The 14,862-nt window shown below is 44.9% G+C and overlaps 2 protein-coding genes across 16 annotated transcripts in view; one reads left to right on the forward strand and one right to left on the reverse strand.

Moving 5' to 3' along the window:
* Positions 1 to 7,690, forward strand: part of LOC117964244 (acetyl-CoA carboxylase) — a 61,141-nt gene extending 53,451 nt beyond the window's left edge. For all 15 annotated transcript variants that reach the window (XM_058997819.1, XM_058997818.1, XM_058997820.1 and 12 more), the window contains 5 exons: positions 374 to 486; positions 3,133 to 3,287; positions 3,757 to 3,927; positions 5,396 to 5,532; positions 5,767 to 7,690. In XM_058997819.1, coding sequence (XP_058853802.1) covers positions 374 to 486; positions 3,133 to 3,287; positions 3,757 to 3,927; positions 5,396 to 5,532; positions 5,767 to 5,905 — 715 coding nt within the window. In that variant the 3' untranslated portion in view covers positions 5,906 to 7,690. The remainder of the gene's footprint in view (positions 1 to 373; positions 487 to 3,132; positions 3,288 to 3,756; positions 3,928 to 5,395; positions 5,533 to 5,766) is intronic.
* The window catches only part of LOC117429310 (protein AATF), a 32,249-nt gene continuing 24,754 nt past the window's right edge, over positions 7,368 to 14,862 (reverse strand). The window contains exon 12 of the mRNA XM_058997834.1: positions 7,368 to 10,667. Within this exon, the coding sequence (XP_058853817.1) occupies positions 10,604 to 10,667 (64 nt within the window). The 3' untranslated portion in view covers positions 7,368 to 10,603. The remainder of the gene's footprint in view (positions 10,668 to 14,862) is intronic.

A 14,862-nucleotide genomic window follows, 5' to 3' on the forward strand; every position in this document is an offset into this window, starting at 1 on the left:
GGGTGTGATGCAAGGTATACAGCACAGTGTCCCCTGATCAAAGACCACACAGTGAATCTGCACTGTTACATTGTGCTAGAACAGCGCGGGCTAAGAGCGCAAAAATGTTTACTTCCCAGTCATAAAAACACACCCAAAAAGCTAGAAGAAATAAACAACCCGAGCATTTAAATCTGACAGCTTGCGAGAAGTCCGAAGTTGCTTCGGATTTAATTTTAGAATTGTAAATTATGTTTTCTTTCCTTCAGACAAAAAAAAAAAAAAAATGCTAATGATGATTTGGAATGAAGAGCTTTAGGAGAATCAGGCCCTGTGTGTGTAGCCTGCTGTGCCACGGTACATGCTTCACCTTGCTCTTCCCTGTCTCTCTCAGGGGCGGAGTGCTGGAACCAGAGGGCACGGTAGAGATTAAATTCAGGAAGAAGGACCTGGTGAAGACAATGAGGAGGGTGGACCCAGTGTACAGCAAGCTGGCAGAGCGCCTGGGTGAGTTTCTCAAGAGCAGCTTCCAGGTATACGAGATCACCATTCTACATACTGGACACCTCTGAGACCAGCGCGGGCACTGCTGTGCACAGACTCTGCAGGAGGTAAAGGGTTAACTGCCTGACATGCAGTGCAAGCTGTCAATAACACATCACCGAGCAGTGCGGGGGGGGGGGGGCGGTGAAACGGAGAAACAAACAAACAAACACAGGGGGATCGGAATCGCCTGTGAAAAAACTGCTAATCCTTTTCTTTTTCCTTTATCTTTTCTTGTTGGTTCCATGCCCCTTTTTAATAATAATAATAATAATAATAATAATAATAATAATAATAATAATAATAATAGTAATAGAAATAAGAGGAAGGAGTAGCGGCTGCAGCTCATGAGAAGACACAAAGGGTTGCATTATTTTGCCGTCTTCTCCCCCCCTCCCCCCTCTCTTTCCTCCCCCTCCCCTCCTCGCTTTCTTTCTGGCTAATTTAAAATTTGTCAAACCCGGGCGTCTTCTGGATCACTGCCCTTTGATATTTTGCGCACTCCATTTGCCACAAACAAGCCGCGGGGCCGAGGTTCCTGCTGACTCCAGCAGAAGCGGCGCAGGCTCCATTTATCTTGCACTGGGACTGAATGCTTACTCATTACAGAGCCACGCAGCGCCTTTAACCCCTCGCACGCTGCCTTTAACCCCTCGCACGCTGCCTTTAACCCCTCGCACACTGCCTTTAACCCCTCGCACGCTGGCAATGCAGATCGGGTGCCAGGGGGGGCACTTATTGTACCATGTGTACGTTATGATCTAAGTATTTATCAACCAGTAAAAAAGAACCCCTTACAGTCCAGGGTTTAATGCGTGTATGCGTGCGTGCGTGCAGTCTGCATGCTGCGGTGCAGGCTGGTTTCACTGTGGGTCACGTCTGCATGCTGCTGTGCAGGCTGGTTTCACTGTGGGTCACGTCTGCATGCTGCTGTGCAAGCTGGTTTCACTGTGGGTCACGTCTGCATGCTGCTGTGCAGGCTGGTTTCACTGTGGGTCATGTCTGCATGCTGCTGTGTAGGCTGGTTTCACTGTGGGTCATGTCTGCATGCTGCTGTGCAGGCTGGTTTCACTGTGGGTCACATCTGCATGCTGCTGTGCAGGCTGGTTTCACTGTGGGTCACGTCTGCATGCGGCTGGGTAGGCAGGTTTCACTGTGGGTCCTGTCTGCAGCACTGTTAGTGTTAACGCGCCTCTGGGCTTGCAGCTGCTTTAACCCTTTGCAGTACGTTCCCGGGGGAAATCTTGTCAATCTGAGAAAGAGCACAGATCAATCAGCAGCTCATTATGTTTTTCATTGTCCTTCAATTGATTTTATTCGCGGCTGAAAATAGGCATCTGCTGACAGCGTGGCGCGGCGGCGGCCTGTGCCGGCACTGACGGGATTGGTTTTGACAGGGATCAATCTCGCCGGTGATGGGCAGGGAGGCCGGGGAGGATGGAGAGCGCTCCCTGAGATTTATTCACCGCTGAGGGCTCAGCAGGCTCATTTGTGGTCAATTGGAGCTGCTCTGAAAGGCAGCCGCAGCCAGGCTGACTGAATGTACCTCTTACATAACCCTTTGTCACTGCTGCACAATATCGCTGCCCCTTCCATTCTGTTCCATCAGCTTCCAGTGAGACGCTTTCGTTTAAAGTATATGATACCCACCCCGCAAGGCACATTTATATTGCACTTTCAGAGCCAGGCTGTCTGTCACATGCAATATTTCTACTCCAGTCACCCTTTTTAAACCCCTGTGTATTGAGAACAGGCTGTGGTGTGTGGTAGATAGCCAGTGCTGTGTGCTGTGTTACAGCACGCAGAACAGTTTAGATTGAGTTGTCTCAAAATGATTCTTTTGTTTGTTCTGAGCAGACACACACTCCTGTGCTGCTGTTTAGCTCGTTCCTCTGGCCACCCCGATACTGGCAACGTCTTCAGCAATTTAATTGTTTCAGTCTTTATGAGATTGATCACAAGCTTAGCTTCACAAAAATCCCGAGCGATCAATGCTTTCTTAATCACTCCTCATCCCCCTCTGCTCCTTTTTTTTTTCTCTCCAAGAAACAAGTTCAGAAATCTTTACAGCGGCGTGGCTTTCAATTGAGCAGAAAACAGACACTGACATATTTGTTAATATCATCCTAATCGCTCTCCTGGCCCGCCCGCCTGGCTCGCTCGCCTCGATTCAGTAAGATAGGTGTCTCACTCTGCCCCCAGCCCGCCGCAGTGCAGTGTGTGTGGACACATGCACACCGTAAACATGCGTGTGTGCGTTCTGTTCATGTGGAACCACATGCTCAAACTTCATGCAGTTCCCACTCTGCCCGGCACGGGGTCTTAATATTTACAGATAACATCGTAGCTGTGGAATTCAAATGGAGCTGCACCGAGTGTTTGAAGGAGCAGCGCCCTGGAGCTCGAACACACCCCGAGACACACCGACCCGCATCACATAACAGTTCTGCAGTGAGCTGGAATACAGTGGGCCCGATCGCAAAGCTTTTACTCAGGAGTTCTTCAGCACTGAAGTTTGGTGTATAATAATGCAGTGTATTGTAGTGTATTGTATTGTATTGCACTGTGTTGCTCAGTGTGCCCTGGCTCTTCCCCCCTCTCGTGTCCCAGGCACTCCTGAGCTGAGCGTCACCGAGCACAAGGAGCTGGAAGCCAAGCTGAAGGAGCGCGAGGAGTTCCTGCTGCCCATCTACCACCAGGTGGCAGTGCAGTTCGCCGACCTCCACGACACGCCGGGCCGCATGCAAGAGAAGGGCGTCATCACGGTGAGTGTCTAAGGCAGGGAGTCCCCCTCCACTCTACCAGCCTGCTCCACTGCACTGCACGTGTGAGACCCCCCACTCTACCAGCCTGCTCCACTGCGCATATATATATATATATATATATATATATATATATATATATATATATATACACATACATATATACTGTAATCTAGGATGTGGGTTCAATCCAGCATTGGGTTTTTTTTTTCCACTGATGTAAATTCATTTAATAATATATTAACATTAACCCTCCACCGATTTCAGTAAATCCCACTTGTGTGATATTGGGGATTACCAAGCAGTGCTGCCGACGGCCTCCCACTGCTTCAGCACACGATGACCAGTGACTGCACTGCTGTACACGTATAGGAGTGATGGCCTCAGTATTGGCACCGGATACACACACTATCACAAGCATCAGAGCAGCAGGGGTCTCACTGCAGCCCCTCGGCGTGTCTGTGTGTTGCAGGACATCCTGGAGTGGCGGACGTCACGGCAGTTCTTCTACTGGCGGCTGCGGAGGCTGCTCCTGGAGGACACGGTGCACAAGAAGATCCAGAGCGCCAACGCGGAGCTGACCGACGGGCAGATCCAGGCCATGCTTCGCCGCTGGTTCGTGGAGGCCGAGGGCGCGGTCAAGGTACGAGAGGACCAGTCCCGTGATGAAAACATCTCATAATACATGTGTAGAGGAGTGGAATTTGCAGTCAGTCCGCGCTTGTCATGCATCTCTCTTTCTTACAGAACTGATTTAGTCCCTCATGCGTTGTTGCTCTGTATACAAACAGCCTTGCACGGGGTAGCATTAGTCATGTCATGCTAATAGCCCCTCAGACTGTACCCTCGGCTCTGTTGGCACAGGGGGGGGTTCCCTGCTTTTTGGCATCAGGAATCTGGGGCCGTGGGGGTTCTGATCTCTTGGGCAGAGATGCCACACTTGCAGTGTCCATTGGCTGCTGCTGGCACTCTAGTTCTATCTGTTTTCTCAGCCTAGTTTCATCACCGCAGACTGGCTTGTACTATATGTAGCCTATCCAGTGTGGATGTCAGCCAGAGCTACTTACTTCTCAGGGATTCTCAGTGGGGAGCAGAAATGAAGCAACGAAGGTACAAATAAACCTGCATGCAGAGATGAGAGTGAGTGTCCCTAACACTCAACGCTTTGCTTCAAATATGACACAAAAAAAGGGAAAAAATGCCCTGGAGTGATGCCAGCTTCCCAAGGTAGTGTATAAGTATCTTTAGAAGCCGGTGTCTTGTTAGCTAATACATTACACCAATCAAGGCAAGTTATCTTAAGCTACAATTAATCTGCACCCTGGCACACGCTGATAGGACCGCAACATGCTGTTTCTTAATTAAAAGCAAACGGATTAAAAATGATTAATAACGGTATTAAATATGCTCATGGACTACAAGCATGGGGAAGCTGGCTTTCTATGCAAGCTTAAAACGAAGAAGTCATTAACGTCCTCGCAATCTTCATAAGCCAGAGCTTTACTTTGTTTGGGATCAGAAGTTGCTTACTTCATGAATATGCATTTCAATATCAAGTTTTGTCAAAAAGGCATCAGTGCGGCGGGAGGTGGCTGGGAAACTTGTTGACTTTTGAGTTTTACATTTCCAGTCTCCGTTCTGATGGCTAAGATATGAACCTGCTCCCGGGTGAAGGGACTGTGCTGTACAGCATCGTGTCAGTGTGAAATCTGCATTTGATTTTATTACAGTGGTTTTCTTAATCAAGTTCCATTACTGCTGGTGTCCAGCGACAGCTAACTCTTTCACTGCCACGTTCTTTTAATCTGTCGCTGTTTCCATTTCACTTCACGTTTATTAGAGATGCCGTTTCCCTTATCAGTCATCATAATTTTAACTTGTAGGAAAAATCATCACGTGGTTTAATTGTTTAAGCTTTTCGATATGAAGTAATCAGAGGTATATATACTTTAATTTAGACATTTAATTAAAATCATAAAAATCATAGATTAAGAGGCAGAAGATGATAATCATATTGCTAAACCAAATCCCAGTTCTGGCCCCGATTTTGTATTCTTGTATATTATATAGTATAGCCTTGTGTGTAAAGTTCCCCCCTCTCTTGGGTCCAGGCGTACCTCTGGGACAACAACGAGGATGTGGTGGAGTGGCTGGAGAAGCAGCTGGCTGAAGAGGAGGGAGCGCGCTCGGTCATCGACGAGAACATCAAGTACATCAGCAGAGACTACATCCTGAAGCAGATCCGCAGGTCAGGTTCCACCAGCGTTTTTATTTAGCCCCCTGTAATTGCACTGATACTAATCTTGAGAAGAGCCAGCCCCGCTCTCTGAATACAGCACCTCTGTAAAGTCGGTTATTTGCAGCGCACACAGATGTTTGTACATGATGGCTGGATGTGAAAGCCATGTTGCACACATGCATGTTGAATATGCACTGGCAGCTCGCAATGCTGAAACTATTCCTGTTCTTCTTTCTGCCCCAGCCTGGTCCAAGCCAATCCTGAAGTTGCCATGGACTCCATCGTCCACATGACTCAGCACATCTCCCCCACGCAGAGGACAGAGATCGTCCGCATTCTCTCCACCATGGACACGCCCATGGACACGCCCCCCTCCACATAGCCCCGCCTCCCAGCCTGGAGCGCTCCGCTGTGCACTGGGCTGAAGACGAGACCGGCTCCCTGTGACATCCAGAGGGGGTTCAGAGAGAGGATCGAGGTGTATCGTGCATAGGAGGTTGTGAAACCGCAGGCCATTGTGGCTCCAACACAGAGCGAGCGTCACGCGTTAAACTCTCTCTCATGTCGAGCCAACATGGCGCCTGCTTGATGTAGTTTCATAACCGTCTTTTACTTTATACAGGAAAGAGCGCACAAAGAGATGTGACCGTTCACTCACGAGATCATGGGTACAACTTCTTAATTATTTATCATTTTAAAAATCGGTCATATTTCATTAACAGACAAAAAGTCAGTTTAAAAAAAAAAAAAAAATATGTATATATGGTTTATGCAAAAGCATAATAACTAGCGATCATTTAAAAGGAGACCAATAGAGAATGATTAAAGTTCATCTAAGCAACATTTCTCTTCTTGATAGTGTACCAAACAGGTAACGGATACCTGAAAACACTCTCCATCCCCCTGAATCAAAAAAACCCATGAACAGAAACTTGAGAGGGCGCTGAATCGATGCTTTCTGTCAGTGTACAGTGATACTAGTTAACTAACTAACTTGCTAAGGTACAGGGATTCTATATAAAGACATGGGGCACACTAAACCAGCCCTCTCTTTCTGTTGTAATCTGTGCTTGAATTGCTCATCAAACGCAGCAGGTGTGAACGGGACGTAGATATCAAAGGAAAGACCGGAACGAGCTCCCGATCGCTCAAGAGGTTCCGATTCCAATGGGAAGCTTTCATGGAGACCCGGGGTCAACGTAGGACACGCACACATGAAAGACAGCGCGAGGCGAGCCAGCGGCCGGCACTTTGATAAGACAATGAAAGACACTCGATGCCATCAAGGTTTAATACAGAGAATCCTGGAAATGGTAATGCGGGCGCCTTGAAAATACTCAACAAACCCCGCAGCGCGCTGCTTCCCAAGAAGAGAAATCACCGACAGGATTATTTCATGTGCTTGAGCCTTGTTTTAAAGGGCCAGAAGTAGAGGTTTTCTGGACTCGTCTTTTACAGTATAGGAGAAACACCTGCAAAGGTTATTAAACCTTGTCGTTGCAAATCAGCTCAATATGCAAACATGCATATGCATTTGTTGTTTTTCAGGGGGATCTTTTCAGTTTGTGTTGATGTTTAACTATGTAATAGAAGACCCATCTAGTGTAGTGTCACTGTGCCATTGTTTTTATCCCCCATCCCTTTACCAATCATGTCTGTATCTCTGTCTGAAGTCACAACATTCCAAATAAGAAGTGATTTACACAGCGTGGCCGATTCTGGACTAAATGTAACAGTACACTAGAACATGCAGTCTTAATACTGACTTGATGCCCTGTTAGATATACGGGGAACACTAACATTAACTGAAATATATATACTAGCATTGAGATTGTATTCTGTCAAAAAAAAAAAAAAAAAAAACACAACAACCACCATCAAATAGCTGCATGTCACTGTATAGATTATTTTAATTTGACGCTTTTTAAAATTATTATAAAGAGATTGGTGTAGCTAACGCAGATTATACCCAGTAACACACAAAGGTCAAATATGCTTCTTTTTTTACTTGTTAAAAAGTCCCGAATGAGTTTGTAAATTAAGTCGTGTTTGTTTGTTACTGTCTGCTTTCCGCTGTTCTCTCTGTGTAGAAACAGCTTGTTCAGAAGTTACTGTGGCAATTCAGTGACCTCATAATGTCCTGTTAATAAACATCAAGTACTGGAAAGAGGACTGCGTCTGTTTTTATTATTTAATACCTCTGCAAAAAAGTCAAAATAGAAAAAGAAAGTGTCCATACAGGTAAATATCTGTGAAGTCACACGGGACAAATTACAGCAAAACTTCTCCAACTCAAAACTTTGTGCACTATTTTTTTTTTTTTGTAAAACCATTTTAAACATGTTGTAAAATGTATACATTTTGCTTTTTGTTTATTTATTCATGTATTTTTTTATTACAAATCTCCTGGAACATGCATGCAAGTACAGCATGTGCGGTACAGTAGGTCCTGTGGCATCCCTAATCAATACAATCCTGTGCGAATGCTTATTGAAGTGGCTCAAGCAGCAAGTCAGGGCATCACAAGCACATTTAAAATGTAGGACTCGTCAAGTATGTGCACAGACGGAGCTCAACTGGTGTGCTTACAACATTAACATTGGGCAGCAGTGTGGAGTAGTGGTTAGGGCTCTGGACTCTTGACCAGAGGGTTGTGGGTTCAATCCCCAGTGGGGGACACTGCTGTTGTACCCTTGAGCAAGGTACTTTACCTAGATTGCTCCAGTAAAAACCCAACTGTATAAAAGGGTAATTGTATGTAAAAATAATGTGATATCTGTATAATGTGATATCTTGTAACAATTGTAAGTCGCCCTGGATAAGGGCATCTGCTAAGAAATAAATAAATAAATAAATAATAATAATAATAATAATAATAACAACATTGCCTTCATTACTCATTTGCATTCGTCTAGCAAATACTGCGCTTAGTCAAACCTAACAGGTGCATCAGAGATATCAGATGAAGGGAATGTTATCATCAAGCAGGAGTATTTCCGAGCTGCTTGGATAATGACTCGCATATTAACACCCGCTTGATGTGAACAGCTAACTAGCTTTTTAAAACAATAAATTGGAAGTGAGAAAATGTGTTTTGCAGTCTATCGCCGGACTAGTCCTTAAAAATGAGTCTGAAGCTTGATGCTTTTTAGTAGCAGATGATCAAAGTGTTATTTTTGTAAATTTCAAGCTTTTTAACTTCAACCGTCTTAAGAGGGATGAGGGCGATCAAAACCCCCCCAAAAAAAGAACGAAATGACGTCTTTGTAGTTTTTTTTTTTTTTTTTTTACTTCTTTGTTTTCGTCTTTTCCTTCCTGCTAGATAGGTCAGCTCCATTACCGAGCCGCCAGCCCACAAATATTTCAAACAAATTGAATCGCACACCCAATACCCATCACAATTACGGCAAGCACAATAACTAAATTAGCAATTCAACACAATAATTGGAAATGCGACTTGCTCTACTCCCACTGGCCTCCCTCGAGGCTCTGTCTGATCTATGGAGGCCTGTCAGCCTCACTAATTCCGCAGCTAATTAGAGACATGCTGGAAAATGAAGTTGTTTGTCTCAAAATAGAATTTTATAGTGTTGCGAAGAACAGGAATTGTAACGTGCCCAAGCATGGACCCTGGTACAGCAACACTATTTCATGTTACACCACTATGCCAGCAAACACAAAAGAGCTTTCTCACAGAGCTAGGAGACACAGGATTCTTATTATATCTCTGTGTGGTTTATTTTTTTTTGGCTGCCATGATCAGCAGGCAGGAGAAGCGTTCTGGCTCTTGATCGCTCGGCTCACAATAGAGAATCACCTGATGCCAGTTACAGAATGGCACAGGTAAGGCTTGTGGGAAGCCATAGGAAGTGTGGGCAATGTTATACTGGTAATCTCCTGACCAGAAACACTGCCAGGTTAGGGGATTTGTACTCACAGGAAAGCCGTTGCAACAAAACAAACACATATCCCACCCTAGTCACTTTTTCATTCATGTTGGTTGCCAGAGTAGCACTGCTGTACTGTACTGTGGGATCTGCTTTTGCTAATTACTGTGCTACATATCAGGTAATTAGATTCCACAGTAAAAAAGTGTAAGCATATTGTATGTGTTCTAAACACATTGCACTTTCCTATACTATATGTTTTATATCTTATATGTTTTCAGGGATTCCTAATCAAAGGATTCAATAGATCCTAAAAAGTCAATCCCAGGCCAGTCATCTTATGGCAGCCTCCTCTGTACTCTATGGTTCACATTATATATAAAGTCAATTAACTAATTCTTTGAAAATAAAAGGAAGAAATCAGTTGGATTTGAACCCAGTCAACCAAGGAGAACAGCACAGCATGCTAGTGAATTAGCCTCCTTATGACAGTCTAGCAGTCTAACCTTGAATATGAGATTAACTTCCCTTCTCAGAGATTGCACACTTCTGGAGTTAAGAATCGTGGCTCTTCTTGCACACTTGCAGTTTTTACATTGTGTCCCTGGTCAAGCTGTAGCATCTGAAGCTTTGCAGCTCAGAAAACTGACACGCTCCACCCTGGAGCCAGAGCACGGCCAACCCCAGGTCGAGGCTTTTACACTTCAGCAGAAATATTACACAGGGGTCTTCTTTTTTTTTTTTTTTAATTGAAAACAAAAACATCCTCCCCCTTTTTTCATACAGAATTTACTAATTTTTGAAATAAAAACAAATCTGGTAAAAAAAAAAAAAAAAATACAAATAAAAGTGATTGCGTTTGGGAGTCTGCCTGCGAAGGGTGTGGACCGGGCCGAGACTGCTAGGACTCCCGGATCATTTGGATCTGCTGGCCTCTGGAAGCCAGCCTGCCTGCCTGCCTGCCTGCTTGATGTGAACTGGCCACAGAAGAGTTTCATTTTCTCAAGGTGGATCAGAATATTGAGTTCAGAAGAGGACAAGCATACGCTGCTCTCCGCCCCTGACCGATTATTTTGGCAGAAGGGAAAAGGGAGGCTCTTAAATGCTGAAGCAGGTCCTGGTTTGCAGGAAGGCCTGGAGAACATTCAGGTTCGAGAGCTCTGGCAGCTGTGCCCATCTGACTGACAGACAGTCTACTGCAGCAGCCGCACTTCTGGAGGGGCGATCTTCCCAAATAACGATCTGTACAGCTCCGTCCTGGGAGGAGAAAGAACACAGATTGAAATGTGTCAAATACAAAAATACATACAAAATGTACAAACAGACATAGTAGAACATTTATTAAAAAATAAATAAATAAGGAGGTTGTGCAGTTTGAAAACATTGTTCAGGGCCGAATCTTTTTCTGCATGAAGCAGCGTTAAGCCCAGCATACACGAGGAAGCGTTGCATCTGGAAAGAGGTTTCCTTGTGCATGCTGGGCTTTAGCAGCGAAACAACATTCGACCGATTCCTTTGATTTTACATCATCTTAAAATTCATCACCACCTATCATTTGAAAAGTAAGAAAACAAACAAACAAACAAAACAGGTTTCATTTCAAATCTCTACACCCAAAACACACACCAAGATGAAAATATTCCAGAGCATGCTCCCAGTGCGGGTGACATCGCTCCTGACAATCATCATTTTTTCTAAGCCTGCCCTTTCCAGCTCAGTCCTTCAAGTCAGGGCTCCGAGATGGAATATTTTAATAGGATGTATGAGAGCACATCACTGGGAGAAAAAGGATTCAATCAGGCACACCAGTGGTGCAGGGTATAATTTCACTTTCATATGTTTTCCGGACTTGACAGCACTTGAAAAACAATGAAAGTGACCCAGTTGCCAGATTCCAATTAGTATTAGATATGCAGAGTTTCTTTATAGCGCTCCGGCCGCCTGATTACTAGTTCAACACAAGTGCTGGCGGCCCGTGATAAAGAGCAGGGAAATAGGGGAGACAGATAAGAAATTAGAGGGCGCAGCTGCATATCATTTCAGAAGGGAATATTTATTTCTAAATACCGCTCCTCTCCGTCCACAAGTTATTTTAATCAGAAATTTCAAAACCAAGTAGAAGAGAGGGTCTGTCTGCCTTCAATTCTTGATAAGATTTATACCGCAGTGCAGGGCCAACGCAGAGAGAGAGAGAGAGAGAGAGACACACACACACACAAACACAATCCAACAAACAAATACAAAATGCATTTTTTTATGCTATAGAAGAACGTTTGCTTGAGCGCAAACAGAATTATTCACGTACATCGTCGGATTAGCAGAGGCAACATTAATGGCGGTTTCTTTAATATAAACTGAAAGCTGCAGGGCTGGACAGAGTTTTTTAGGGTCATTGGCAGCTGATGATCGTCTCAGTCTCTTCATTGCCGTGCAGGTGAATTAATCGCTGGTGCAGAGCGCAGGAAACACACAGTGCAACGCTGCTGAAAGACAGGCATGGTCTAAACATGACCCGCTTCATAACTGGTACTGTCTTCCAAGCGCTTGACCATATTGACATATTATCTGAGGGCTGCTAATGTGGCGCCAGCAAAGAAAGCAGACAGTAACACATTCCAAAGAATGACCTTTCGGGCACTGTTGAGCAAATTGCAGGCAAACTGGCCACTTGATGCTTGATGAGGGAAACTGGCCCACGTGGAAAATCTGGTCCTTTGCATTCTGTTCAGCTTGAGCAAGATCAAACATCTTATTGCAACTTTTTGGAGCATTAGGATTACTGCCATGGAGCAGTGGTGTAGAAACAGGACACAGCCAGGCTCTGCATTTGGACTCAATGTCCTGATTAACCCCTTAAACTTCCAATGGGCACCGTTGTGAAGGACAGCGGAGACAGCATCATGCAGTACATACTGTATGGAATAGACTGAGCGCAGGGACGGTTCCTGCAAACTCAGCGTTACACAGCAGCGCAAAGCTTTTCACAGATTCGAGTCTCTTAGTCCTTGACAATAGTACCCTGCCTTCATCTCCGGAGTCAGGCTGTCATTCCCATGAGTAAATGTTTCCACTCCAAGCGCTCCAGCGATGCCGTTTCCCCGGCAAAAAAGCAGCAGTTTCTGTCTGCGCCCGTGCTTACATGTCAGCGCAATGACGAAACCAGCGGTTTGATAGCACATCATTTCACAGTCAGGCAAGCAGCGCCGACACACACTGGCCCTCTCATGCAAATGCAGGAAATACAGCCAGTCAAAAAAAAGCACTTGGTCAGCTTAATTTCTCAAGGTCATACACAGGGCTTGGACAAAATATAAGAAGCACCTGCCAAAATACTGTCTAAAACATGCAGGGAGGCCATCCGGCTTCAGAGAGGACTTTCAAAGTGGAACTTATTCTGGAGGGATACAGTATGTGGCTGGATCCTATTCTTTCAGGGAAGCATGGGAATGGCCCACGGAGTCTCTACTGACACTGCTTCATGTGAATCCTCAGTGACTGGTGCATGCTGGATAAGGAATCACCTGCTTCTACCAATCAGGACTGAAACTACAACAGGGAGATGCAGCTTTTATAAAAAGAGAAGAGACTGTCCTGCAAGTAACCGCAGTACAGGGGACAGCCTTGAAAGAGAAAACCAAATTACTGTTGATGATCACCCTTAACCACAGGTGTGGGGCTGGATGGGCAGATGCAGGAATAGAGTTCTCTGCTGTTAATATCAGATCAATATTCAAGCAATCCCATGGTCAAGAACTATAGCCAATGGAACTATAGCCTATATGAATATAGAGCACCATGGATCCCCTCCTGCTTTCTGTCAATACACATGCAATCCATTAAAAACAATATCAGCTACCCACCAGGCAGGACCCCAGGTCTCTATAACATGGCAGGTGTCTTGCAGCAACGTGATCTCCCAGTGTTTCTAGCGGTACAGGCTGTAGCACATAGCATCGTGAACCTGCACACACCCTGGAGCTGCAGGAAGACTCAGGAATGCAGGGTGCTGCTGTGCCGATTGATGACAGGTTACTGTTACTGTAGTTGTGCTGCTCTGGACAGACAGCTACAGTATGTGCGATTGGAGGCTAAAGGGGTTAAAACATGCTCTTTCCGATGTCCATTTCAAGTCTATTTTTAAACTGCGTCACGGAGCGTGGGCACACAGAGACAGCGAGTGCGATTTACAGATCTGTATAAATAGAGGGCTCTGCACACAGCAGCATAATGCAGCGTTCTGAAACAGCATCTGCCATTGCACTTTTCACTTTGGACCTTTATTATTATTATTTCAACTATGAACAATCGATTCTCTTTTATACAGTGTCTGACAAAGCGTCCCTTTCAATGAAGACACTAGCCACGTTCTCACACCAGAACAGTGTTCAATACCTGCAGGTACTAGCAGACTTGGTTACCGGTGCTTGAACAAATGACAGTGAAACAAACTAGTGACCCATAACTAGTACATGTACTGGACTGCAAACTAGTATTGTAAGGGATTGCCACGGACTTAACCCTTCACTGCCCTGGGTATGTTCCCATACCTATTTAATACCTGTTTTCTCAGTCAAATATATTAGACACTGGGCAGCAAAGGGTCAAACTGAATGTACTGATCATTTATTAGTACAGTACAATCCAACAAGCAGCAGGATCAGAACCCAGACAAGAAGAGTTGACTCATTTCCATTAGTGGGCGGATAATTCCAGTTTTATAAGAATACTGTCCCTGGCTCAGAGGAGCGTGGGCAAGGCGTGAAGCTCATCAATCCAGCAGGTTTAACCTCGTCTGCTCGCAACCCGCTGGGAGAAGAGGACACTTTAATACTTCCCTTCCTGCAGCACCCTTCAGGCTGTGCATAATGAACTCCCGTTTCGTCTCTTTAAAATCAGATCTGAGCCAATGAGTTGCATCAGTCCCACCCTGAACAACGCGCAGGGCTGAATACATTAGCGAGCAGAGGTGAACAGAGCACCGTGCTAATTTGTATTAGTCACATTCCAAAGATCACCGGTACAGAGTAATTAGGAACACATAGAGAGATACCTGAGGTACTGGGTGCTGTTGGGTCAATGCCAGACGCATGTAACTCTTAATTAAAATCATATTTAAATACCTATGGAAGGAGCAAAATCATACATGTAATAGTGCAAGCATTTTACTATTCTTATTAATTCAAACTTAGTGGCTAGAAAAGGTCTACGCTGGCAGTTTGTATTAAACTTATTTCTCCATACTGTGATATTTTCATGTTTCTTGGGAACTCTGCTTCCTATATTATTCTCCAATTCTTCTGCTCCCAGACATCCCTCATCTGTATCTGTATACAACGTCTTATAAATGTTATGAAACTCATGAGCAGCTTGTTCTGCTTTCCTTGCTTTGGAAACCACTTCCACCTCCAGCCGAGGTCCGCGCTCTTCCTGTCCTGGCTTCAGGAACACTGCT

Source organism: Acipenser ruthenus, chromosome 24, assembly GCF_902713425.1.
Source record: "Acipenser ruthenus chromosome 24, fAciRut3.2 maternal haplotype, whole genome shotgun sequence".
Classification (NCBI taxonomy): Eukaryota; Metazoa; Chordata; class Actinopteri; order Acipenseriformes; family Acipenseridae; genus Acipenser; species Acipenser ruthenus.